Below are 27,506 nucleotides of genomic sequence, written 5' to 3' on the forward strand. Positions count from 1 at the left end.
TAAGTTTGCCAAGGGAGGAGGTATAGATGGAGAAGAGGAGGGGCCCGAGGACAGAGCCTTGGGGGGTGGCAGTGTTGTAGGTGACGCTGAAGGAGCGTTGGGAAAGATAGGAGGAGAACCAGGAGAGAGCAGCGTCCTTGATGCCAAGGGAGTACAGTTTGGCAAGGAGGAGAGGGTGGTCAACAGTGTCGAAGGCCGTGGAGAGGTCGAGGAGCAGGAGGATAGAATAGTGGCCATTGGCTTTGGCGGTTAGCAAGTCGTTGGTGATTTTAAGTAGGGCGGTTTCGGTGGAGTTCAGGGGATGGAAGCCAGACTGTAGGGGGTCAAGGAGGTTGTTATCAGTGAGGTGGGCGCTTAGGCGATTGTAGGCCAGGCGCTCAAGGAGCTTGGAAGTGAAGAGCAGCAAGTAGATGGGTCAAATCACGTATATATTTTTTCCAGTACTTGTCATAAAATAAAGTAAACATGAAATACCAGAATGCATAAAAGGGGGGGGGGTGCAGCGCTAAATTAATAAATACACATTCATATAAACCAATGTTAAGGTGCTGATAAAGTGCAAAAAGGTGACTATAAATAATGAGTATAGTCCATAACGTGATCAAAACCCAAGAGAGTCTTCAAAGAACTCCAATGGCTGGATTCGTGGATGCGGTGATAAAGGTATAAAGATTGTGCACTCACCAGATACGCAATCCAAATGCGCACTTAAAACAGAAATCCTAGGGTCCTCATATGGATCTGGTCAGATCTGGTCACAAAAGCCCCTCGCCACTTGATAGTGTTGCCACACATAGATGAAAAAAGGCCGCTCTGCAGACGTAAAAGGCTCCCACCGGAGCTGTGAAGAAGCTTTTCCATATGCGGAGGTTAAATCTCTTTTCCTTCAGATGTAGAGTGCCCCCTTGTCCTCTGTAATGACCTCACTAACCACAAGAACTTCTCTCTTCCGGATCCAGAACCAAACAGAAGAAACAGCGCTGTTTCTTCTGTTTGGTTCTGGATCCGGAAGAGAGAAGTTCTTGTGGTTAGTGAGGTCATTACAGAGGACAAGGGGGCACTCTACATCTGAAGGAAAAGAGATTTAACCTTCGCATATGGAAAAGCTTCTTCACAGCTCCGGTGGGAGCCTTTTACGTCTGCAGAGCGGCCTTTTTTCATCTATGTGTGGCAACACTATCAAGTGGCGAGGGGCTTTTGTGACCAGATCTGACCAGATCCATATGAGGACCCTAGGATTTCTGTTTTGAATGCGCATTTGGATTGCGTATCTGGTGAGTGCGCAATCTTTATACCTTTATCACCGCATCCACGAATCCAGCCATTGGAGTTCTTTGAAGACTCTCTTGGGTTTTGATCACGTTATGGACTATACTCATTATTTATAGTCACCTTTTTGCACTTTATCAGCACCTTAACATTGGTTTATATGAATGTGTATTTATTAATTTAGCGCTGCACCCCCCCCCCTTTTATGCATTCTGATTATTTTGAAGGTTTATACGGTACCTTTTTTGGTGTTCAGCTGCTATTGTCTCATTTCAGTTATTTATTAATTTTATTAATTTTATAATCTATTTTAAGCGCTCACTTGCCCTGAGATTTACTGTTTAAACATGAAATACCAGTCATCCAAATCCTACCATAAACATTAGCCAATGTATAGAGCGCCTTATGCACTTAAAGGCATGTGAAATTATTAAAGTGATTGTAAACCCTTACATATACCCAGTGAAGTGACTGTTCTCTATGGTCATCCTCCTACATAAATTGTACCTGTTTTTTCTGTTGTCTTCTCTACTCTACATCTGTTCAAAGTGCTGAAGTCATACAGCTTAACTGAAAGTTAAAAAAAAAAGGGGCAGAGCGCTGAAATTACACTCTGAAGAGCTAATTGAAAGGAAGGGACCCCCCCCTTCCTCTTCTCTTGGTGTCAGGAAAATTTGTCAGTCGTGATTTATGCTAATAGTAGTGGAATAAAGCAGACAGAAATGAAATGTAGGGGTTTATTTACTAAAGCTGGTTCACTCAGAATCTCGGGCACTTCTGCATAGAAACCAACCAGCTTCCAGGATTTATTGCTTGAGGTGATTGTAGCCGTATTAGTGCGTTTGCGACAGAAACAATTGAGTACTGTCTGTGATACTTTTTTTATTTGCACTAACATACAATTTTGAGGACAAGCTGGTAATGGTACTGTTTGGACTTTGAAGAAGGGGACATACCCCGAAAGCTTGTCCTCAAAATTGTATGTTAGTGCAAATAAAAAAGTATCATGGACAGTACTCAGGTTTTATTGCTAAAGCTTAATTGTATAAGCTGAGGTTAGAAGCTGATTGGTTACCATGCACAGGTGCATCAGATTCTGAGTAAACCAGCTTTAGTAAATAAACCCTTTAGTGTTCTTAATTGAGACAAATACACACTATAGAGGGATATGCTTTGTTCATAATTCATCTCTGAGGTTTACAACTACTTTAAGGGAAAAAGACAGTTAATGCATTTTAAAGAGAATTAAGGTCTGTATTTCTAAGCAGTTTCCATTCTTTCTTACATTAAACTGTTTGTACATGTTCAGGTATGCCATCAGCTACACCCCTCAGTTTCCCGTTTTTCCTTCCAGTTTTTGCGAATGGTCGATGCTTGTTCCAGTTTCCTCACTGAAGCCCTTCATCCTGAGAACTGTGTTGGGATCCTAAGACTAGCAGATGCTCATTGCCTGGAATCTTTAAAGCTGCAGGTTCAGAACTACATCATCCAGAACTTCTCCCAGGTGGTAAATCATGAGGAATTTCTAGAACTACCATTTGACATTCTTCATCACATTCTAAGGAGTGATGAGCTTAATGTGACAGAAGAATCACAAGTGTTTGAGACTGTCATAAACTGGATGTGTTATAAGCAATGTGAAAGAACTTCACTTCTGCCGAAAATTTTGGAGTGTGTTCGTCTTCCCTTACTGGATCCCTGGTACCTTGTGGGTACAGTAGAAGCCAATGCATTGATAAGGCAATGCCCTGATGTATTCCCATTAATGCAAGAAGCTCGAATGTACTATTTGACTGGAAATGAGGTGAGTGACTGTTTCTTGAATCGTTTATATTTAGACCTTACATGTTCATCTCATGTGTCATCAAAACTGTAGAGTTTAGTCTACCCCAGGCATAGATCTATGTGAAGAATGATATTTACCACCCATTTCTCACCAATTATATGACATCAATATCAGCACAATGATTAAACCGGTGAAAGTGCATGAAAACTGTAGCTTAAGGAACATTTTCAAATTCAATCAATTATGGCAAATAGAAGAGTCTCTCCCGTGGACTACTACCTACCAGCAGAACACAGTTCCTTCCAATGCAACTTGGTGAAGGACTTAAAGTAACACTCTGGCTTTATTAAAAAAAAACAACAAAAAACAGCCCAATGGTCTACTACTTATATTTTAAAGATATTTACAACTTTTTACACAATTCCTACTACTGAAACTCTGGTCAAGATATTACAATACCATTTTTTTTAGAGTAGGGAAATTTATCAGAAAGAAAGATAATACAAGAAGGATGTGATGAGACAAGAGTGTGTTAGTTGGTATAGCAAACGTCCACAAATTCTCCGTGATGACTTATGTGCAGGGGCGGACTGACCATTTGGAAACTCGGGCACTGCCCGAGGGCCCGGGGTCAGTAGGGGGCCCCATGAGATGCCCCTGGTACCTTTTTCATAGGCTTTTTTGAGTTTGGGCAAGGACACCATGGGGACACCATGGGGCCCCATGATCCCCTATTGCCCGAGGGCCCCATGAGTTGTCAGTCCGCCCCTGCTTATGTGCCTAAGACAGGAAGGGAGAGGAGACTGCCCCCCTGAGAATCTAGGGAGATTTTGTGGCCTGCAGATTTCAATTCAATGACTATAGGTTGTATATGAAAGAGAGTACAAATTAAAAGAATATAAAAATGACAGCAAACTAGTAGACCTAGGATTATTGCTTTGTTGCTGCTGCAATTGAGCTGGCAGGAAGTTTGACTCCAAATAACACAAATATTCTTAGGAACATATAAATATGTATTTTATGCTGATTGTGAATGTTATTTTACCCAAAAAAGAGATTTTGACTTAGTGATTTGATCAGTATACCTGTTATGTGGTCTAAAGTTGGCCATAATTGTTCAGCAATCTCTTTGTGTCGGGGAGTTCAAGAGATTGTATGAGTAAATATTAGGAGATAGGGGTAGGTGTGTCCAGGGGCTCATCTGTTTTATTGTCATATATTCTATTCAACCCTGATCAGGGTCAGATTTGGACTTGGGTCCACCAAAGGAAATGAAAGAGGGCCTGCCATGAAGCAGGTCATGCAAAATATTAATATGGATTACAATGAGTGGCATGGTTCAACAGATGCAGCTTACTCTACTGTATGTCTTGTACATGACGTCAGGGATGGGTCTGTTCTGGATGTGAGATATGTGTCTCCATTGTTTGGGTTGTGATGCCTTTATGGGGGATCAACAATAGACAGAGTACTCAGGGATTCTCACCCATGAAGGGTAAGGGGTTCCAGGGTGGTCCAGCATAAAGGCAAAAACCGACTTGCAGTTTTCCTTCGATTGTTAAAGGAGTTCACCTTTGGGAATATGTTACATGTTCCACCTGTTTTTAGGGTTGAACGTGTAACATGTTCCCTGATCCTGCAGCTGCCGCCTACTGCCCCCCCCTCCCTGTGACAGTAGTATGGGGAGAAGTTCTCCATACTAGCTGTCAGGATTCAAAAACAGCATGGCTATGCGCAGCTCTGCCCACACTGCAGCGTCATTCATTCACTGTGTTCTGTGAATTAATGAACTACAAGTCCCTACAGCCCTAGTGGCTGTCAGCTTGTAGTTCTCAATGAACTACCATGGTGCTGTGGAGCGCCATGGTAGTTCATTGAGTCTTCCTGTTAGCATATTTGCTTGCCTGTACATCCCGTACTTGCAAGCACATATATTGACAGATGTGCAGGAGACCTGCATGTCACCAGCGATCTGCTGATTGCTGGAGCAATGCTTTACAGGCTCTTGCAGCCAAAAATATTAAATGCATTACCTGTAAAAAATTAGCATTTATTATTTTTGTGCAAAAGGTGAACTGATCCTTTAAGTCCTGATATGTGACCGATAATTTGGAGGCCTGGGGAGATTTTGGGTGAGAAAGAGCCTCCAACCATAATTATTGGTCAGGACTTTGGTCTTGAAGGGGTTATTCCGCCTGTGAGAGAGGACTGAAAGGGCAGGAAACAGCCAACAAGTGTGTATGAGGTGTTGTGTGAAGCAAGACACACTTGAGAGCTGTGTGCTGTTTATTACTGAGACACTGCTGATTGCAGGTGGGAAATTTAAAAGCCTGTGGTGGGACATGTTTATGCTAGTGGTGAGCCAAAGTTTTGGAGGGAGGGGGGTTTGTACCAGAAGTGTGGACTGTTTTGTTTGTCAACATAGTTACATAGTTAGTCTGGCTTAAAACAGACAAAGGTCCATCTAGTTCAACCATTAAAAAAAAAAAAGTTATAATCCTATACCCACAGTTGATCCAGAGGAAGGCAGAAAAACCCAGCAAAACACGATCCAATTTGCTCCTGCAGGGGAAAAAATTCTTTCCGAGAGGCAATCTGATATTCTCTGGATCAACTTTACCTATAAATGTTACTATCCAGCTATATTCTGTGTAGCTAAGAGAATCCAGGCCTTTTTTAAAGCAATCTACTGAGCTGGCCAGAACAACTCTTGAGGGAGTCTATTCCACATTTTCACAGCTCTCACTGTGAAGAAACCTTTCTGTGTTTGGAGATTACATTTCTTTTCCTCCAGACGTAAAGAGTGTCCCCTTATCCTCTGTGATGACCTCAGGGTGAATAGCTCTACACCAAGTTCACTATATGAACCACTGATGTATTTATACATGTTGATCATATCCCTCCTTAATCTTTTCTCAAGAGAGAATAAATTCAGTTCCTCTAATCTTTCCTCATAGCTGAGCTCCTCCATGCCTCTTATCAGTTTAGTTGCCCTTCTCTGTACTTTATCCAGTTCCCCAATGTTCTTTTTGTGAATTGGTGCCCAAAACTGAACTGCATAGTCCAGATGAGGTCTTACTAATGATTTGTACAGGGGTAAAATGATATCTCTCTCTCTGGAGTCTATACCTCTTTTAATACAAGAGAGGATTTTGCCATTATTAAGCTTGTGTCCTACCAGAACTCCCAGATCCTTCTCCACCATTGATTCCCCCAGTTGTACTCCCCCTAGTATGTATGATGCATGCATATTCTTTGCCCCCAAGTGCATAACCTTACATTTATCAACATTAAACATCATTTGCCACATAGTTGCCCAATTAAACAGTGCATTGAGGTCAGCTTATAAATTGAAGACATCCTGTAAGGACGTTATTCCACTGCACAGCTTGGTGTCATTTGCAAAGACTGAAATGGGATTTTTAATCCCAGACCCTATATTGTTTATATATACATTAAAAAGTAAGGGTCCCAACACTGAACCTTGGGGTACACCACTAACAACCCTAGACCATTCAGAGTATGAATCATTAACCACTACTCTGTGAATACGATCTTTTAGCCAGTTTTCTAACCATTTACATATGGATTTTTCCAAGCCTGTAGACTTTACCTTACACATTAGCCGTGTGTGGGGAACTGTGTTAAACGCTTTTGTAAAATCCAAGTATACCATGTCCATCACCACCCCTCTGTCCAAGGTTCTGCTCACCTCCTCATAAAAAGAAATCAGATTTGTTTGACAACTTCTGTCTTTCATGAATCCATGCTGTCTGTTGCTTAAAATATTTTTATCCAGCAAGAACTCATCTATGTGGTCTTTTATTAAACTCTTCAGTATCTTCCCAACTATAGAAGTTAAACTAACAAGTCTATAATTACTTGGTAAAGATTTTGACCCCTTTTTAATTATTGGCACCACATTTCGCCAATCCAGTGGTACTATGCCAGTCATTAAACAGTCCCTAAAAATTAGAAACAATGGCTTTGAAATGACAGAACTCAATTCTTTAAGGACCCGTGGGTGTATGCCATCCGGTCCAGTTGCTTTATTCACCTTTATTCTGTCTAAATTGTTTTGGATCATATCAGTTATGAGCCAATGTGGATCATCTGGAGCTGTGTCAATACCATGCCCATTATGGACAAGAACTCCCCCATGCTCCTTTTTATACACAGAGCTGAAGAAGGTATTTAATAAATTTGTCTTCTCTTTGTCCCCAGTCACCCACTGTAGATTATTTTGTAAAGGGCCTACATGCTCGGACCAGACCTTTTTACTATTAATATATTTGAAGAATTTTTTGGGGTTGGTCCTGCTATGTTTTACAATCTGTTGTTTGTTTTCAATTTTTGTAGCCTTTATTTCCTTTGTGCATATTCTGTTATATTCTTTGTAATGTTTAAATGATAGTGTGCCTTCATTTTTATATTTAATAAAAGCTCTTTTCTTCTTATCTATTGATTTTTAGCCTTTTAAACTTGTTGCCCATGGGAAGATATTTTACAGTGTGTTCACATACAGTCTTTTTGAAGAACTCCCATTTCTGTGTTGTGTTCATTGATGCCAATATTCTCTCCCAGTCTAAGTCTTGGAGAGCAGCTCTCAGCCTTGAAAAATTAGCTCTCTTAAAATTGAGCATTTTTTATTTTTCCCATATGTGCTCGCTGTTTTCAGCTAACAATAAATTAAATCTTTTTTTGGTCACTGCTACCCAGATGTCCTTTTATATATACATTTGTAATATGCTCTGCATGGTTTGAGATAACAAACTGTTTCATTTACTTGTTGGAAAATAAAGACTGCTTGCTTTAATCAATAGAACTGGCTGGTGATCCAAACTCTGCCAAATTTTAGTTTGTAGAGAAATATAGGTCTAATATGAGGAAAATATGTTGTTTTTGTTTTGTATTTATTTATTTATTTTTTTTATCATAACGCGAGATTGCTCACGTTACAAAAGACAGTCATAAATTACTTGCATGTTCCAAAGATTGTTCTACAGTAGATGGTTTATATATAACAAACAAATGTTAAAATGAATCAAATGTTTTACATATGCTTTCCTGTACACAGACTATAGATCGAGAGCTAACACTATTTCTGAACATACTCTAAGGCTCCATGCACACTGGGAGTTTTAATAATGCTGGTATTGTTAGCTGTGTAAAGTCACCTTAAAAATGCTAGTTTTTTAGTGTTTTTACATTATTGTTTAGCTGAGTTTTTTAGCATTTTTTTTACCCCCCAAATTTTTGTTTTGCTAAAAAAAAAAACCAGAAACACAGTTTTGCTGCGTTTTACTGTGTTTTGCTGTGCTTTTCAGTGTTAGAACGTTTTTACAGCTAAAAAACTCTAGAAACCCACTAGTTCTGGGATTTTTTTCCAGCCAAAAATCGCCTCTCCCAAAAAACGCTGATTACAGTCTATGTGTGAATGGACACATAGGAAAACATGCTGGGGAATTTACTGGCTGTAGAAAAAACCACCAAAAGCCAAAAACAGCCACTGTAAAAACGTCCAGTGTGCAAGAGGACTTAAGAAGATGGAATATTTGTGGAGTACTTAGCAGACAGCTAATGTTAAGTACAGAGTACAGTGGTCAGAAGTATGTAACATTGTCTATTACATTGGGTGTAAAAATAAACCCCATAATTAGAATTAATTGGTGTAAAAAAAGTTGCCAACATTTGAAAGTAACTAGGAAGAACACCTTAAATTTTAAAGTGATTGTAAAGGGTTTTTTTATATTTAAAAACATTTATACTTACCTTCTCTGTCCGAACCACCTCTTCTGGGGTCCCCCTCTGGCGCTCCAGGCTCCTACTTTTCTGAGTGTGCCTCTATATCAAGCCACTTGCTATAGGGGCACACCTGCAGGCTCGCTCCCGAGCCAGTCTATTGACCCACACACAGCATGACTCAGCCCTGCCCCCTGCTCTCTGCTTACAGGTTTGATTGACAGCAGTAGGAACCAGTGTGGGGGTGTAGCTTATGACACCCTAGTGCAGACACTGTGAAACTGCACTCACTAGTGATTAAACTAAAGGCAGGAGCCTCGGTCATGTGAAATTAATGTTTATGCAATAATCCAGACTTAGAAGTGAGCAGTATACTTGCACAGTTAACGCTTTGTAATTAATGGCCACACTTCTTACACTGTTGACACTAAAGCACTTTGGACACAACTTCTGTTAGAGAATACCTCTCCCTAGGTGTGCAGCATTTCTGAGCCGGTACCACAAAGTAGGGTTGATTTACTAAAACTGGAGCGTGCAAAATCTGATGCAGCTCTGCATAGAAATCTATCAGCTTCCAGATTTTATTGTCAAAGCTTTATTGAACAAGCTGAAGTTAGAAACTGCTAGGATACCATGAACAGCTGCACCAGATTTTGCACTCTCCGGTTTTAGTAAATCAACCCCAGTATGTACCGGTCTCCACCAACTCGGCAGTCCCATCACTTCACTTCCAGTGACAATGTTCACTATTTTACTAGTGGATACAGGAATCATATTTCTCCAAAACTCCATGCTTGTTCTCCCAGAGTCCCCTCTACATCTCTCTCCATGACTCCAGGCATGGCCAGATCTAGGGGGGTGCTCGGGTGGGCTGCGTCCCTCCAAATTTCAGTTGTGCCCCCCCCCCCCGCAGGCCAGCATCCCTCATGGAGATTGTACTCAGGATCTCTGAGCTGCTTCCCCAATCACTGCAATTGGTGCTAGGGGCAGCCTAGTGCAGTAAACTAATTACAGGTCAGATGAGAGAAGTGGCAGCAGCAGATAGGAGAAGGATGTGTGGGTTCTCTGTGCTCCCCCCCTCCTGTCATACCAGCGATCCTTCATATGGCAGATTACACAGGATTGCGCTACATCCTCATGCACTCTGGACGTTTTTACAGCGGCTGTTTTTGGCTTTTGACTTTACAGCCAGTAAATCCCCCAGCATGTTATCTTATGTATAAAAAGAAAAAAAACCCAGGACTAGTGTGTTTCTAGAGGAGTTTTTTAGCTGTAAAAACGTGGGGAAACAGCTCACGTTACCAGCGTTATCAAAACGTCCAGTGTGCATGAGGACTTAGATTGGATGGTAAAGAGCTTGATTACCCACTCCCTATCTCCTCAATGGACTGCTCACCTTCCAGAAATATGAGTGGGGCAGGTAATCAAGCTGTGTACCATCCAATCTGAGAGCGATCCTGTATAATCTGCCATATGGGGGATTGCTGTTATGACAGGAGAGGAGAGAGCACAGAGAGCCCGCACTTCCTCACTACTCCTGTAGTTGCTTTCTGTAAGATTGTAGGAGAGAAGAAGTAAAGGGAGGGGGAGAAGGAAGGGGGGGGGCTTGTGGAGGAGGGGTGATGGAGGGGCTGTTTGTGCTGGGAAGGATAAATGGGGGGGATATGTGTTAAGAGGTAGGATTTGTGGAAGAAGGGTGGGATTGGGGGGATTTGTGCTGGGAAGGGTAGTTTGGAGGGGGTTGTGTTAAGAAGAGGGATTTGTGGGATTTGTGCTAAGAGGGGGAGTTTTGGTGGGAGATTTGTACTAGGAGGGGGGATTGGGGGGAAGATTTATGCTAGCATTGGAGATTTGGGGGAATGATTTATGCTTGGAGTAGTGATTTGGGGAGAGGATTTATGCTAGGAGTGGGGATTTGGGGAGAGGATTTATGCTAGGAGGGATAATTTGGGGGGAGAGGATTTATGCTAGAAGGGGAGATTTGCGGGGAGGATTTACGCTAGGAGTGGGAATTTGGGGGAGAGGATTTATGCTAGGAGGGGTGATTGGGGACAGAAGATTTACACTGGGAGGTTAAATTTGGGGGAGAGGATTTGTGCTAGGAGTGGAGATTTGGGGGAGAGGATTTGTGCTAGGAGTGGGGATTTGGAGGAGGATTTATACTTGTAGTGGAGATTTGGGGAGAGAATTTATGCTAGGAGTGGGGATTTGGGTGGAGGATTTACGCTAAGAGTGGGGATTTGGGGGAGAGGATTTGTGCTAAGAGTGGGGGATTGGGGGGGGGTTATGTTTGGAGTGGAGATTTGGGGAAGAGGATTTGTGCTAGGAGTGGAGATTTGGGGGAGAGGATTTTGCTAGGAGTGATTGAAATTTTGCATTTTTGTTTGGAGAGAACTTTGGGGAAGAGGATTTGTGCTAGGAGTGGAGATTTGGGGGAGAGGATTTTGCTAGGAGTGAGGATTTGGGTGAGAGGATTTATACTAGGAGGGAGGATTTTTGCTCGGAGTGGAGATTTGGGGAGAAAATGTATGCTAGGAGTGGGGATTTGGGGGAGAGGATTCATGCTAGGAGTGGGGATTTGGGGGGAGAATTTATGCTAGCAGTGGGGATTTGAAGGGACAATTTATGCTGGGAGTGGGGATTTGGGAGAGGATTTATGTTAGGAGTGAGAATTTGGTGGTAGGATTTACGCTAGAAGTGAGGATTTGGGTGGAGGATTTACGATAGGAGTGGGGATTTGGGGGAAAAAATTTGTGCTAGAAGTGGAGATTTGAGGGAAGGATTTATGCTAGGAGTGGAGATTTGGAGGAAGGATCTACACTAGGAAATGGGGATTTGGGGGAGAGGATTCATGCTAAGAGTGGGGATTTGGGGGGAGAATTTATGCTAGGAGTGGGGATGTGAAGGGACGATTTATGCTGCGAGTGGGGATTTGGGGGAGGATTTGCTCTAGAAGTGAGGATTTGGGGGGAGGATTTACGTTAGGAGTGAGGATTTGGGGGGAGGATTTATGATAGGAGTGGGGATTTGGGGGAAAAGATTTGTGCTAGAAGTGGAGATTTGGGGGAAGTATTTATGCTAGGAGTGGAGATTTGGGGGAAGGATCTACATTAGGAAATGGAGATTTGGGGGAGAGGATTTATGCTAGGAGGGGGGATTTGGGGGTAGGATTTACACTAGGAGTGGAGATTTAGGGGAGAGGATTTATGCTAGGAGTGGAGATTTGGGGGAGAGGATTTATGCTAGGAGTGGGGATTTGAACGGAGGATTTACGCTAGGAGTGGGGATTTGGGGGAGAGGATTTACGCTAGGATGGGGTATTTGGGGGAGGATTTATGCTTGTAGTGGAGATTTGGGGAGAGGATTTATGCTAGGAGTCAGGATTTGGGGGAGAGGATTTATGCTAGGAGTGGGGATTTGAAGGGAGGATTTGTGCTAGGAGGGGGGATTTGAGGGGAAAATTTATTTTAGCAGTGGGGATTTGGGGGGAGGATTTATGCTAGCAATGGGGATTTGGGAGGCAGAATTTATGCTAGGAGTGAGGATTTGGGGGGAAGATTTACATTAGGAAGGGGGATTTGGGGGGAGCATTTACTCTAGGAAGGGGAATTTTAGGGTAGAGGATTTGTGCTAGGAGTGGGGATTTGTGGGAGGGGATTTTTGCTAGGAAGGGAGTTTTGGGGGGAAGATTTACGTTAGGATGGAAGTTTTGGGGTAAAGGATTTGTAATTGGAGGGGGATTTTGTAGTAGAATTTATTCTAGTAGGGATTTGGACGGAAAGAGGATGTGTGCTAGGAGGGGGGATTTTTTTTGGACAAGGGAGATTTGTGGGGAATTGGAGGGGGAAGTTAGAGCTGGAAGATAGGATTGGGGGGGGGGGGGGGGCAAGATATGTGCTGGGAGGGGAAGTTGGTCTGTGAGGATGTGTAAATTTTGCATTTTTGTTTGGAGAGAATTTTGTCTTGCAATGGGAATTTATGCGTAGGGGTGAGCATGTTGATTAGTGCTTTTTTTTGGGGAGGAATTTCTGCTGAGACATGATGCTTACATATCGGGAGGGGGGGTGCAGTTTGTCACCTTCGCCTTGGGCGCTAGATGACCTTGTCCTGGCACTGCCTGCACTACACACAAGGCACTAAACAGATCTCCTCCTCCCAACATAACTTATAGCTAAGATCAAATTATTTTACAGACAGCCTCAATCTGCACAATGTGTAACTGGCTGCTATGCTGCAGCTCTGACCTGTGAAATTCCCTGATATCATTGGCAGCTGAAGTAGCCAGTTACACACTGTGTGGAGGATTACCAATCTCAGATATGTGCTGTGTGGGGAAGAGGAGATCTCTTGAGTGCCCTACCGGTGGTGACCCTGTCCTCAATTCTGCTGACCACTGTCTTCTGCCCTGCTAATCCCTGTGTACTACCCTGCTGACTCTTATACACTGCTCTACTGACCTCGTGTCCTCTGCCCCCCCTGACATGTTTAACTACACCCCCAAATCAGATGAGCTAGACTTGGCCCTGACTCCAGGTTAAGTCCCTAGGTACTCTGTGTCATGAGTTTGGTCCCAATATGTGGGGAACCGGTTGCTAGAGAAGGGACCAAGCATAACATGTTGTGGGTGGTGGTTCAAACGATTAAAGGAGAACTTTAATTGTTCAATAACGATAATAAAAATACCAAAAATTTTTTATTTTTGACAATCCAATATAAGCTTACTTTAAAAATTTCCTTTCATGTTGCGATTGCTGCCTCTCTGCTGGCCATCTTTCCACAACTTCCTGCATGCTTTGCAGCCTTTCCTCTGCTGTTTACTTTGAATTTCTAAGGACTACAGCTCCCATGGTACCTTGCTGCCTGCAAGCTGTGATTCCTGTACTGACTCTGCCTCCTGAAACTCCTCCTCTCAGCAACTCTGTAGTTCAGAAGGCAGGCTCTGTGAAATGTGTGACACATCAATGACTACTCATAGGGCAGAGTGAATACATTTAACTGAAATACAAAAGCAAATGTGAGTGATCTTCACAAAGTAAGTTTGCAAACTTCAAGATTGTTCGGAGTAATATGAGTAGGCTAGAAATCATTGAAATGTGCAAATAAATAGATATGATTTTCCATTTTGACCATATATACTGTTTAACCCCTTCACCCCGGTGCCTCCCGGCCCTTTAAGAGTTTCAGAAGCTGGGAGGCGGGACGTCCGGGATGGGGTTTAGGGATCATGTGGTTACATGATCGGGAAAGGTCCCGATCGAAAGAGGAGACCGGGACCTTTTCCGTGAGTACCGGACATGTGTGCTGGGAGCGCGTGCCAGCACATATGTATTTTGTATATTGAACGCAAATGTGCGGCCGCTCAGCGTCTAGGCCTAGATGCCGGGAGGCCGCACATTTGTGTTCGGCCGGCGTAAAGGGGTTAATATGAGGACTCCTGTAGACAGTACTGCTCAGAGGCTTTGAAAAGGATTTCATGTTTTTACACAGTTACAGTCAGGGGCGGACTGACAACTCATGGGGCCCCTGGGCAATAGGGGATCATGGGGCCCCTGTGTCCTTGCCCAAACTCAAAAAAGCCTATGAAAAAGGTACCAGGGGCATCTCATGGGGCCCCCTACTGACCCCGGGCCCTCGGGCAGTGCCCGAGTTTCCAAATGGTCAGTCAGCCCCTGGTTACAGTCCCTTACAGACACCTGACACAGAGCATGGTCAGACACCCACCTATGCTGTATATAGAATATTTGTTTGTCACAGTGCTTACACTTTCCTTACTGCATGATTATTTTAGAATAAGACGAAGCTTTGCTACTTCCTCATTTTTACTCACCGGAGGTATGTTTGTGTGCATACATTAAATGTCTAGACTGTTTGATCTTCCTCTTTCATGTAACTGATTTATACAGCTGTTAATTTGTTTGTTTTTTTCCAACCCAAATATACTTTTCAAAAAATTCTGATTATCTGACTGTGCAAGCGGGAAGTCGCAGTGACCACAAAAAATACAGACCATGCAAATGTTCACGTAAAAGGCAAAGCCTTTCAATGTATGACAGTAATGTCTGTTGATAATTTGTGAACAAAATCCCTTGTATGTGAGCAAAACATTTATTTGTCATCAGGCATGATGGTGGAATTCAATTGGGCAGTCTATAAAACCTGTCCATGAGAGTAGTAAAATTTTGCATGGAATCCAGCCATTCATCCGGAGAACAATCAAATACATAAAGACTACAAACAAACTTTCAATGTAGGCCACAGTACTAAAATAATGATACTTTGTACAAATGTCTGTATGAAAATCAGTGTTTGGCCATCTTAGTTGGAAAGAAGTAAACGTTAGGTGGATTTAATGTGTTGTATTGCATTGTAATATATTTTTTTGTTTCTTAGCATGCGCAGTCTTGCTCTTCTGATTTTTTTCGGATGAATAGTATACTGATTAATCAAAAATTGTCCGATCTGCTATTGTATTCATTTTTTGTGTTTGTCCTTTCAAATAATTTGGGATGAAAGCTGTGTACGGTGACAATAAGAGTATCATATGATCAATTCAAAAGCATTATTTTTCTGATCGTGTGTACTAGGCTTTAGTGCAACATGAGTGTGCTAAAAGAAATAGTGTAATTACACATTCCAGATTGCTACATAAGTGCATCATGGCACCACTATTTTTCAGCACAGAACTGGTAGGTAGCCTTCAGTACAGCTGTTCCCAGCTAAGGTAATAGTATATACAGTAGTATATTATTAAAGATATGGTAATAATATAAGAAAATTATCCTGTTTCAGAGGGTTTGGCATGTGAGATGATCCTCATCTTGCAATACGTGCACCCTTCACTGAAGTGGAACTGGGGCAGACAGGGGATCCTGTGCCTTTGCTAATTAGGAGTTTAAATTAACATCTCCATTAACTGTTCCTAAATCTTTAGTGACTTCATCAAGAAGAGCCTTATAAAGATAAGGAGGACTCCCTCCTAGAAATACTCAGTCCCAAGGGTACATCATACACTTTCTGTAGATAAAGACGTGCAGGTCCAAATGTATATATAGTTTAACAGTTTAATTAGAAAGATGCAGGACAATAGAAGGTGGATTATCCCAAACTAGATTATTGGGTTCCAGCAGTTTCTCGGGCTAGAAGTTGATGGTTTCACCTCAGCATCCAGAAGCAGTACACAGACCTTTTTCTGGAGCACAGAAGTCACAAAACTGGAGGTTATAGTGTCTCTCCATTCCGTTGATGACTCTAGCCCCTAGGCACACAGCCTGCCCAGAGGGTCACAGTGTCTAGACTAAGTCTCCGGCCCTGGGGCATCTTATACCAGGCACTTGACCTGCTCATAGAGGACATTCCTCTCAGCTAAAAACCCTTCTAGAACAGGACTCAGCTATTTGTCAAAGTTATGCTCAACTCACTGATGACAAATTCTTGTCATCTTTTTGGCCAGCTGACAAGACTGGCAGAATCTACAGCCCCACATCCCTTACACAGACCTCTGCAAACTCCACAGAGTGACTGAGAGATGATGAGAAACCTAAAAGATAAAGAGAAACTCCAAAGACATGCTGGTAGGTTAATTGGATCCTGTCTAAATTGGCCCTAGTATGTGTATGTATGAATGTAAGTTAGGGACCTTAGATTGTACACCCCTTGAGGGTTAGGGACTGATGTGAATGTACAATATATATATGTAAAGCGCTGCGTAAATGGACGGCGCTATATAAGTACCTGAAATAAATAATAAAGTCTCTGAGCACCAATTTCTACAAAAACTATAAAACACTTCCAGATGCAGGGGCTAGGAAACATTCATCCCTACATAACAGTTCAATGTCCAGGATTACTCTTGGTTAGCTTTAGGTTAGATTTACTTGGAGGTTAAGGTTGGGGTTGGTGGATTGGGTTTAGTGTAAAGGTAAAGCATATCTAAAATGGAAATGTGACGTTTAGCCTTGTGCCCACATTTGTTTCTTTCATGTACACAACACAATTACAGTTTAATCATTAAGTTACAATCATCTATACTTGCTTTGTGGATGTGACCTTGGTTCGATCTTGCATCTGTCTTGGTTCCATCTTCTGTTGTATAAGTTTTAAACTGTGAAAACCTAAAACTTAGTAGAACCCCTATTTGTGCCTGTCTGGATACTAGAATAGTAACCATTCTAACTCAGTAGTTCTAAATGCTCTCTAAAGTTATGGAAATTTACTCTCAGTTCCTGTTGGGTGTATGAGACCGGAAGAAAGTGGAAATGTGACACAAATAGCAAAAAAAAAGAACCAGAGAAGGGTACTAACCATTCCTTACTCCACCACAAGAATTTTATTTGTGTGAAAAAAATATTATAAATTCCATTTGCTTACAGCATTGCATGGCACATGCAATCGCCAGCGCCCTCCTGCAGTGCCAAACTGCAAAAAATGGCCTGGTCACGAAGGTAGTAAAATCTTCCAAAGCTCAAGTGGTTAAACTTTCCCCACTATGTTATGGCAAAACATAGGAGTTTAATAAGCTGCAGGTATTGAAATGTGGTGTATGAGGCTTCTTTTTGTGCCTCTTCCAGTTTCCATATATTTTTCCCAATTGTCTTTAATAATTGTATTGACAAAAGAATCATTTACCTTATGCCATGTTCATATAGTATAGGGAACATGTTGAGAAATGTATGTTTACACTGCAGAATACAGTATCTATGATTATTACTCAAACAGATTAACTTGGATTTCACATTTGAACAGAATGAAAAAACAAATCTAATAAAGCAGAATAATATATCGGTTTCTCACATCTGCCCATAGTATATAGTTTGTTTTTATCCTGTATATTAGGTCATAAGAAATACATTCAGATAAAAACTGCTATTCACTGTAAGATCTACTGAAACTCGATTGCTGTCTGATCTGCATGGCCTGTACGTAGCCTACTAAACCCATAGCGTGGGGCTTTTACTTAAAGACCTTCAAATAGTGGAATATACCTAGAGATTTACCTCCTTCTTACAATGACTGACGTTTCTTTTTTTGTAATAATGTATATGGTGTAGGGATATTGGAATTATATATATATATATATATATATACAGTCATGGCCGAAATTGTTGGCACCCTTGATATTTCTCCAGGAAATCATGTATTTCTCACGAAACGTATTGCATTAACACATGTTTTGCTATACACATGTTTATTCCCTTTGTGTGTATTGGGACAAAACAAAAAAAGGGAGGAAAGAAAGCAAATTCGACATAATGTCACACAAACCTCCAAAAATGGGCTGGACAAAAGTATTGGCACCCTTTCACAACTGCGGATAAATAAGAATGTTACAAGCATGTGATGCTCCTGTAAACTCACCTGGGGCAAGTAACAGGTGTGGGCAATATAGAAATCACACCTGAAAGCAGATAAAAAGGAGAGACGTTCACTTAACCTTTGCATTGTGTGTCTGTCTGTGCCACACTAAGCATGGACAACAGAAAGAGGAGACGAGAACTGTCTGAGGACCTGAGAACCAAAATTGTGGCAAAATATCAACAATCTCAAGGTTACAAGTCCATCTCCAGAGAACTAGATTTGCCTTTGTCCACAGTGCGCAACATTATCAAGAAGTTTGCAACCCATGGCACTGTAGCTAATCTCCCTGGTCGTGGACGGATGAGGAAAATTGATGAAAGATTGCAACGCAGAATAGTCCGGATGGTGGATAAGCAGCCCCAAACATGTTCCAAAGACATTCAAGCTGTCCTGCAGGCTCAGGGAGCATCAGTGTCAGCGCGAACTATCCGTCGACATTTAAATGAAATGAAACGCTATGGCAGGAGACCCAGGAGGACCCCACTGCTGACACAGAGACATAAAAAAGCAAGACTACAGTTTGCCAAAATGTACTTGAGTAAGCCAAAAGCCTTCTGGGAAAACGTCTTGTGGACAGATGAGACCAAGATAGAGCTTTTCGGTAAAGCACATCATTCTACTGTTTACCGAAAACGGAATGAGGCCTACAAAGAACAAAACACAGTACCTACGGTAAAATATGGTGGAGGTTCAATGATGTTTTGGGGTTGTTTTGCTGCCTCTGGCACTGGGTGCCTTGACTGTGTGCAAGGCATCATGAAATCTGAGGATTACCAAAGGATTTTGGGTCGCACTGTAGGGCCCAGTGTCAGAAAGCTGGGTTTGCGTCCAAGATCCTGGGTCTTCCAGCAGGACAATGACCCCAAACATACGTCAAAAAGCACTCAGAAATGGATGGCAAAGAAGCGCTGGAGAGTTCTGAAGTGGCCAGCAATGAGCCCAGATCTAAATCCCATTGAACACCTGTGGAGAGATCTTAAAATTGCTGTTGGGAAAAGGTGTCCTTCCAATAAGAGAGACCTGGAGCTGTTTGCAAAGGAAGAGTGGTCCAAAATTCCGGGTGAGAGGTGTCAGAAGCTTATTGATGGTTATAGGAAGCGACTGATTTCAGTTATGTTTTCCAAAGGGTGTGCAACCAAATATTAAGTTAAGGGTGCCAATACTTTTGTCCAGCCCATTTTTGGGGTTTTGTGTGACATTATGTCATATTTGCTTTTCTGCCTCTGTTTTATATTTGTTCCAATACATACAAAGGGAATAAACATGTGTATAGCAAAACATGTGTTAATGCAATACCTTTTTTGTGTGAAATACTTGATTTTCAGGAAAAATATCAAGGGTGCCAACAATTTCGGCCATGACTGTATATATATATATATACTTCATGTGGTGTATTCTCACGTTATTGACCAAGCCAGAATATGACTGAGCTAGATGTATTTTATGCAACAAAAACAGCCAAGAACTCTTTGTTATGCTAATTTTATGCAAGATAACCTGGGCACTCAGGAGCCAACTTATTACATTCAAAGGAGGTAATCTGCAAACTTGCAAGGGTGATAAAATGCAGATAGCTAAGTCAGACTTGAAAGGAGTTGGTCAACATCTACTAAAAGGAGTATTAAGTATGGTAAATAGCATTCTTCAAAGGGTAACTTGTTTATCTAATGAATAGTAAAAGAACGTAGTTTAGGAAATATCTGGACAACTTTGATTAGAATTATAACGGCAGCTGTCCAGGCCCAAAAGACATTACCTGTCACGCAGAAGATCAAGGGAGCTACTAAGAGTGCTTGCCATTGTACTGAATGGGGAAAAAATGTGTATATTAAGGAAGCTTCTTTTTGGTTAAATGTCACAGGAGAAAGGGATTTTCTGAAGGTTTTTCTAATGATTGCATGAATATTCTAAGTATCCTGTCATCTGCCTTGTCTGTACCTCCTACTTTATGAATTGTTTCTGGGCTGAATAAATGTATCTCTCTGGAAAAGAACTGTTGGACTAATTGCTGTGGGAAAAGTACATTTATAAATATACACTGGTCATACGTCCTCCTTTATTAATATTAGACAACATGTGGCTAATCAGAATATATGAGCTGATGCAGTTCTTCATTCTCCATGCATCTTTGCTGGTACTTGCTACATTGCATACTCGTGGCTTAAGAAATACTGAAAGCATCATTATTGGTGCAAGAAATGCTGGGTTTCTGGCTTTGTTTGGTTCTCTTTTTCATAGTCGTCTGAGCACGTGTGCACTGCTGCCCCCAGGCTCCATCCATATGCCACTGCTTCTCTCAAAAGTAAAGTAACTTTATGCAGGAATACACATCTGTAAGTTTGACCTAAAAGTAATCTACCAGAGATAAGTTTTTACATAATCCATAATTCCTGATATGATGGAGTTACTTTGATTGAAAGTGTTTACTTAATGTATCAGAACATACCAGTCAGTTAGACACAAAAAACACATCTATATTGCAAGGTCCAGGGGGATAATAAGATACATTAGACATTCTAAGTGAGACATACTGTACATAAGATTCATATATTTGTGTAATTCAAATTGTAACTTCATTCTGTTAATTACGTGTTTCGCCCTTTTTCTGGGCTCAATCGTAAAGGCCTCTACAATTAGGCCTCAAAAAAGGCGAAACGTGTATGGGGAGTTCTCTGCAAGTGGAGAACAGGAGCTGAAGCCATCTTTTACTTGTTTTATTAACATTTATGCTACTAGTTGTTGGTGTCTGTGTGCAGCCATCATTTTGTCTACTAGAGCTTGACAAGCCTGAAACAAATTCTTGCACTGTTTCTCTTCTTTTCTTTTAAGATGATATTTAAAACCAATGGACAGCAAAGAGTTCGCTTCCTGAACACTTTTGGGTGCGTCTTGTATCTCTACCTGTAATTTAAGCTATCATGTACCATTTTATAGAAATCTTCTGTTTCTGCAATTTCTTCTTAGATATATTTTGTTTTTGAATTTTAAGTTTAATAATTTTGCCAAAATCAAAAGCAGAAATACTGGATTCAGGATTTCAAGGATAGTGTTTGCTTTCATCAGGTACAAAAATGTCTGTCTTTCAAAGTGTCCAAGATGATTTAACAAATTTGTTTGGACAGGCTGACAACTTTATTTTCTGTATTAATATTGACAGTTTGTTTACAGCTTTGGGTTGTGAGCATGGCCCACTAGTGTGTCACTTTGATTCATCAGTGTTAAGCCTCGGGGTTGTCTTGTTACACAATGACAACATGCACCCTTCAATGCCGGTTGCACACATGAAAGAAACATACAAAAACATGGAACTGTTGTTGAAGCACATTCAGTATGTCAAGTACAACTGGAATATCTGTGGTGATCTAAAAGTAGTGGCTTTGCTGCTTGGAATGCAGCTTGAGTATACCAAGTATTCTGTCCCATATGCGAATGGAACAGTCATGCACGATTATATTTAAAAAAAAACAAACATATTATACCTACCTGCTTTGTGCAGCCCTGATCCTAATCTTTTTGGGTCCCCCGCTGGCAGTCCTGGCTCCTCCACCAATAACAAGCCTTTTGCTATGAGGGCACTCGAGCAGGCTCGCTCCTGAGCTGTGCTCCTCTAAATGGACATTCTCAAACAGAGCGTGGCTCGGCGCCAACACTCACTCTTTTCTCATTGGCTCACTGGCTGTGATTCATGACAGCAGGAGCCAATGTCTCCAGCTTCTGAGTGAGCCAATGAGGAGAGAGAGTCCTGGGACAGGCGAGGCTTTCGTGCACATTTCTGGATCGAGATCCAGTGCAGGTAACTATAAGGGGGGGGGCTGCGGGGGTAGTTGAACCCAGAAGATTTTTTTACCTTTATGCATAGAATGCACGAAGGTAAAAAACCTTCAGCCTTTAGAACCACTTTAAGAAAGGCATTTTTGTTGGTCTACATATCAGATATGTCATCAGTGACAAGCAGTCTGAAGATCTGTTTGTAGGGGCAGAAAAAAACGCCTGGAAAGCATTCAAAGATGTAATTTAAATTTTTTTGGCAACTATAGAGTACCAAACTACATTCGGCTGATTGGAAATTTCAATTCAATGTACAAGACCATGAAGTGCAATGTAGTACCCTCCTAGTGCTAGATGAGGTAAATTTAGTTGGCTCCTCTGTAGGCAGAGCAGCAGGGATTAATTGTTGTTTTTGACTGTGCAGTGCTTCAAGGCTCTGGCTCTGTTACCTCACCCTGGCTTATACAATTCACTGGAAAGTTCTAGAACTGAGAAGATGGAGGAACAGAGGTTGCAGCCTGAATATGTATGGAGTTCCCACCAATCCCTAAGGAGGCAAGGCTCAGTAGACGGGGTAACAGTTCCATAAATAGTCAGAAGACTGGCAGTCTGGGAGTTGTTCAGGGTCCAGTTGCCTGTAGGGGACCTCTGTGTCGGGGGGCTCTGCCCCTGGGCAGAAGGAGAGCCAGGAGAGAGAGAGAGGAAGAGAAAATGAGAAGCTGGAAGCCTCACCCTATTTACCAGCCTCAGCAAGGCTTAGCTGAAGACACCCTGAAATAAAGTCCAGGCCAGAAGTGTGCTTCTACTGCAGCCTCTTGGATTCCAAGATTCACTTAAAGGGACTGAGTGAGTAACTTCAAGTTCTATCTACCTCAAGCCTGTATAGAGAGGACAGTAAGATTACAATACTTTACGTAGGGGACAGCTTAGAGCCAACACAAAGCAGCCAGAAGCAACCACAATTCTCTTGCTTGAGACAGCAGTAACCAGGTTCTTCAGCATTCCTGCAAGGAACAGCACCTCTATCTTCAGTTTGGAATCTTTACGTGTTGCTAGTTTGCTGTACCATCACTTCCAAGGGTGGACAGCACTCTAGAAGTCAGTTCGCAGTAACCAGAGACATTAAAAAGTTCTCAAGACTTTATTCAGTTCTTCAGTTCTAGGCATCCCATTCATCTCTAGTCCCTATCCAAGTTCTACCCAAAAATAAAAAGAGACTGTTTATTGAGCCTACAAAGAAAGTGTGAAAATTCCTGTCACCTGATTGTGGATGCTATGTTGGGGAAAAGGCCCAAAATCCAGTGGCTCCTTCGGGAGTGAGTGCTACAGCAACATGTCCTTGAAGATTCATTTTCTGCATTCACACTTAGACTTCTTTCTCAAAAATCTAGGTGCAGTAAGTGACGAACATGGCGAAAGGTATAATTGCCACAATGGAGAACTTAGGACAACTGGAATCCATAAATGATGACTGATTGTTGATGGGTACAGCGAGGTGCACTGGACCCTGACTATAAACAAAAGTCAGTAAAAAAAAAAACACTTTTAGCTCTGCTGAACTCATGCAGCATGTTGGAAACATTGGATGATTAAAAAAATTATAGTCTTTAAAAGTTAAATTGGCTGTAAATGCTAAAGGTTTTTTACCTAATTAATTTTCTGCATTAAAGTAAAAAAAAAACCTTTCTTATTCCAGCCCCCCCTCAAATACTTACCTGAGCCCGATCTTGATCCAGTGCTGCTCTCTCTCTCCTTACCGGACTTAGCAGCAGTAGTGGGAGCCATTGTCTCTTGCTGCTGTCAATGAAATCCTGTGAGGAGAGAGAGGGGGGACAGGGTTGAGCTGTGCTGTGTGTGTTTACTGGCTCAGGATTGAGGCATGCACAATAACCCCCAGAGCAAGTTACTCACTATGGGGGCAATTGGAGAAGAGGAGGAGCTGAGAGCGCAAGCGAGGGACCCCAGAAGAAGAGGTTCGGGGCCACTCTTGTGCAAAACTATTGCACAAAGCAAGTATAACATATTTAGTTTTCTTTTTTTTTTATGAACCTTTACATTCACTTTAATTTTATATTTCTCAAGATTCCTTCATGGTACAGTCATTCTGAAATCACATTTGTGTTCAGTTTGAAGGCGTCTATCAAAATGGGGAAGCAAAATGTTTGAAAAAAATGTTTGTCCAGTGAAATTGCTAAGCTGAATCTCTGAATGTATGATTTACAAGTTTGTTTACTATGGTTTAAAATTTTGTTACATTTCTGTCTGAGCAAGGCACCAAGTGTTGGACATTTCTTTAAGCTCAGAAACAAAAGTGGATTCTGTGAACAGTGCCTTTCTACTAAAATACATGGTGCCAGCCAGGGGCGGACTGACAACTCATGGGGCCCCCGGGCAATAGGGGATCATGGGGCCCCCGTGTCCTTGCCCACACTCAAAAAAGCCTATGAAAAAGGTACCAGGGGCATCTCATGGGGCCCCCTACTGACCCCGGGCCGCCGGGCAGTGCCCGAGTTTCCAAATGATCAGTCAGCCCCTGGTGCCAGCTATTATGTATGTGTAAAGGACTACCTGCTCAGATGACCTGCCCTAGTGATGATTCGCTTCAATTTTCTGGTGGTTAGATTGTTTTTTCAGTGCAGAAAAAGCTCTGAACAGGGTAGGATCTGAGAGTTTTTGTGGAACACATGTTAGTGCACAATGCATCAAGGCCATAATTGAAGAACTAATAGATATGGATTGAGCCTCTGATTCTAAAAAACCTGCTAATTTTTGCAATCTCTGTTTCTCGGACATCTTTTCTGCTTTGAGTGGTAGTCAGCAACATGAACTCATTAGTACATAGACATGGCTATAGGCATCCCATTGAAGCTTATGCAGCTGAGCCAACTAGTGCATATGCAGTAGAAGCCTCAGAGAAAAAAAAAATATATATATAAAAAATCCAGAGCACCAAACAAGTCTGTGAGCAGGGAGCAGCGTAGTGTGTCGACAAACATGAGAGTTGTAGTCCCTGCACTGTCCATACGCCTCTGGAACCTGCTCCTTACTCTGAAAACTCTCCAGGACAGATAGGGAACCTGTTCCTACACTAACCACTTGCCAAATGCAAAGCTAAACCGAAAGCCACTGTCTTAAAGCAGTAAAAAAAATGTTTCCCCCTGCAAAACAAAGGAATAATGTACTAGTATGAATTGCATACTAGCACATTATGTGAAACTTACCTTTAAAATGAAGCTCGCCAGCAGCGCGCTGACAGGGCTTCCATCTTCACTCGGTCCTTCTTCTGGGTTCGTGGGCTCAAGCAGCTTGAATGGTCGAACCGCGATGACGTCACTCTCGTGCATGTGCGTGAGAGTAACTTTTTACAGCACAGAGCTCTGAAGGAAAAGCATGGGATGCTGTACCTTCAGAGCGCATGTGCCAGTGCTCTACACAGATAAATATCTCCTAAAGGTGCATGTTTAGGAGGTATTTACAATACCTACAGATAAGCCTTACCAAAACATATATATGCAAAGGAAAAACCAGCTCTATATTGTGTGAATAAACTCTATACCAAAATCTGTGAAAAATAAAGATGCTAATCCCACTACTGAAATGAATATTCACAATAATTATGTAAACAGTTAAATCAAAACATTTTTTTCAATTCAAAATCTCATTAAGTGTCCATTTCTTCAAATGTTACATAGGATGCTTTCAGTGATTTCATCAATATTATAGTGCTTTCATTCCATTAATGTGCCCTAAACCAGTGATGTGTCCAATGGATCACCTATTTCACCACATGTGGTAAGATTGAATGACTTACCAGAAGCCTACATGTATAAGCATATCATAGGATCGAACCCAAATTTAAGAAAGGCGGCCGTTACCAAGGTCTTCTCCAACTCTCCCCCCGTAACTATGGGATATGGCAATGTGTACACTCAAAAGAAAAAAATCGCTACCATGGTGTATATTTATTAAAAGTAGAAAAGTGAAAATAAAATTGCACTCACATATCATGTGTCACTGACAGCACTATCACAAAGGCATGGGATAAATACAAGGCACTACACCCCACGGTGACAGACTCCTTTCCCAAATTTGGGTTGGATCATATGCTGTGCTTATACATGTAGGCTGGTAAGTCATTCAGTTTTACCACATGTGGTGAAATAGGTGATCGATTGGACAAATCACTGGTTTTGGGAACATTAATGGAATGAAAGCACTATAATATTGATGAAATCACTGAAAGCATTGTATGGAACATTTTGAAGAAATGGACACTTATTGAGATTTTGAATTGAAGAAAATGTTTTGATTTTACTGTTTACATAATTATTGTGATTATTAATTTCAATAGTGGGATTAGCTCCTTTTATTTTTCACAAGTACAAAATCAGACTTTACTGCCACTTTAAATAAATACTGCCCTTACCAAAGATGGCCACAAAGGTCAATCGGGGCACCAGCATCCAATCAGATAGCTGCTCCCTTGATGATGGCAAGAAGTCATAGAGGAATTAAAGCAGAGTTCCAGCCATTTTTTGTGTTTTATTAAAAGTCAGCAGCTACAAAAACACACACTCACCTGTCCCAGGGTCCAGCGATGTTCTCACTTGCACCATCCCTTCTCACCTCCTTTCCTCCATGGTGCCGGCATCTAAACTGTGGGCACCAGGCTGTGACAGCTTACAGCTTCACAGACTGGTACCCACTGTGCATGCTTGAGTCATGCTGCGCCTCCTAATTGGTCCGGCAGTCTTCTGGGACCTGTGAAAGTTCCCAGGAGACTGCGGGAGGGAGGATGGGGCTGAACTTCCGGCTCACTTCGCCGCCGCGAACTGATCCGGAAATGGGAGTGGGTACCTGTCAAAAACAGGTATTTGCTCTCCCCACCCACCCAAAAGGTGCCAAATATCATTACTTATGTGATGGGAAGGATGAGGAACTTATCTGTGTTCTATACTTCTCATTACTAATGTGATGGGAAGGATGAGGGACTTTTGGGGACATAGGTTTCAACTGCAGTTAAGACAAATATCAGTAAAATAATGTAAACTCAGAGTTGTCGTCACTTGGCATTTCTTTGTTTTTATACAAGCTCTAGAAGTCTCTGTATTAAACTTTTAAATATCAGCATCTCCACTTTTCAGCTGCCATACTAATTGCAGTTGTTAAAGTTTGGTGAGTCTTCATATTGGCTCAGATCAAATAAATTATAATAGATGAGGTGGTCATGAACATTTCAAACTCTTACAATTAGGCTATTAGGGTTATAGCAGCTGAAATCATTCGTTTTTTTTGGTCAAAAATACATCTGAAAAAGTAAAATTTCGACTCATATAAACAACTATTCCTATGGTATATGCATTGCTGAATTCTGTGCTTCTCTTGTAGGTCTTTAATGTGAGTTCACTGTGTGATTTACTGTCTTTTTGTCCTCTGTCTCCACCTGCTGACAGTTTCTTTTCTGAAGCATGAAAGTATACAAAAGTTAAATAGCTCATCCAAATTGTTCTTATTTACTGCATTAATCTTATTAGCATTATGTGTCTTCTAAATTATTAAATATTAATTATTATCAATATAACCACTT

General features: G+C 41.6%; 1 protein-coding gene across 1 annotated transcript in view; it reads left to right on the forward strand.

Annotated features, from left to right (window-relative positions):
• Positions 1–27,506, forward strand: part of KLHL6 (kelch like family member 6) — an 82,435-nt gene that overhangs the window by 19,302 nt on the left and 35,627 nt on the right. The window contains exon 3 of the mRNA XM_089672345.1: positions 2,624–3,073. Coding sequence (XP_089528471.1) covers positions 2,624–3,073 — 450 coding nt within the window. The remainder of the gene's footprint in view (positions 1–2,623; positions 3,074–27,506) is intronic.

This window comes from Staurois parvus, unplaced genomic scaffold (genome assembly GCF_062004578.1).
Source record: "Staurois parvus isolate SC_StPar_1 unplaced genomic scaffold, SC_StPar_1.0 ptg000126l, whole genome shotgun sequence".
NCBI classification, from domain to species: Eukaryota; Metazoa; Chordata; class Amphibia; order Anura; family Ranidae; genus Staurois; species Staurois parvus.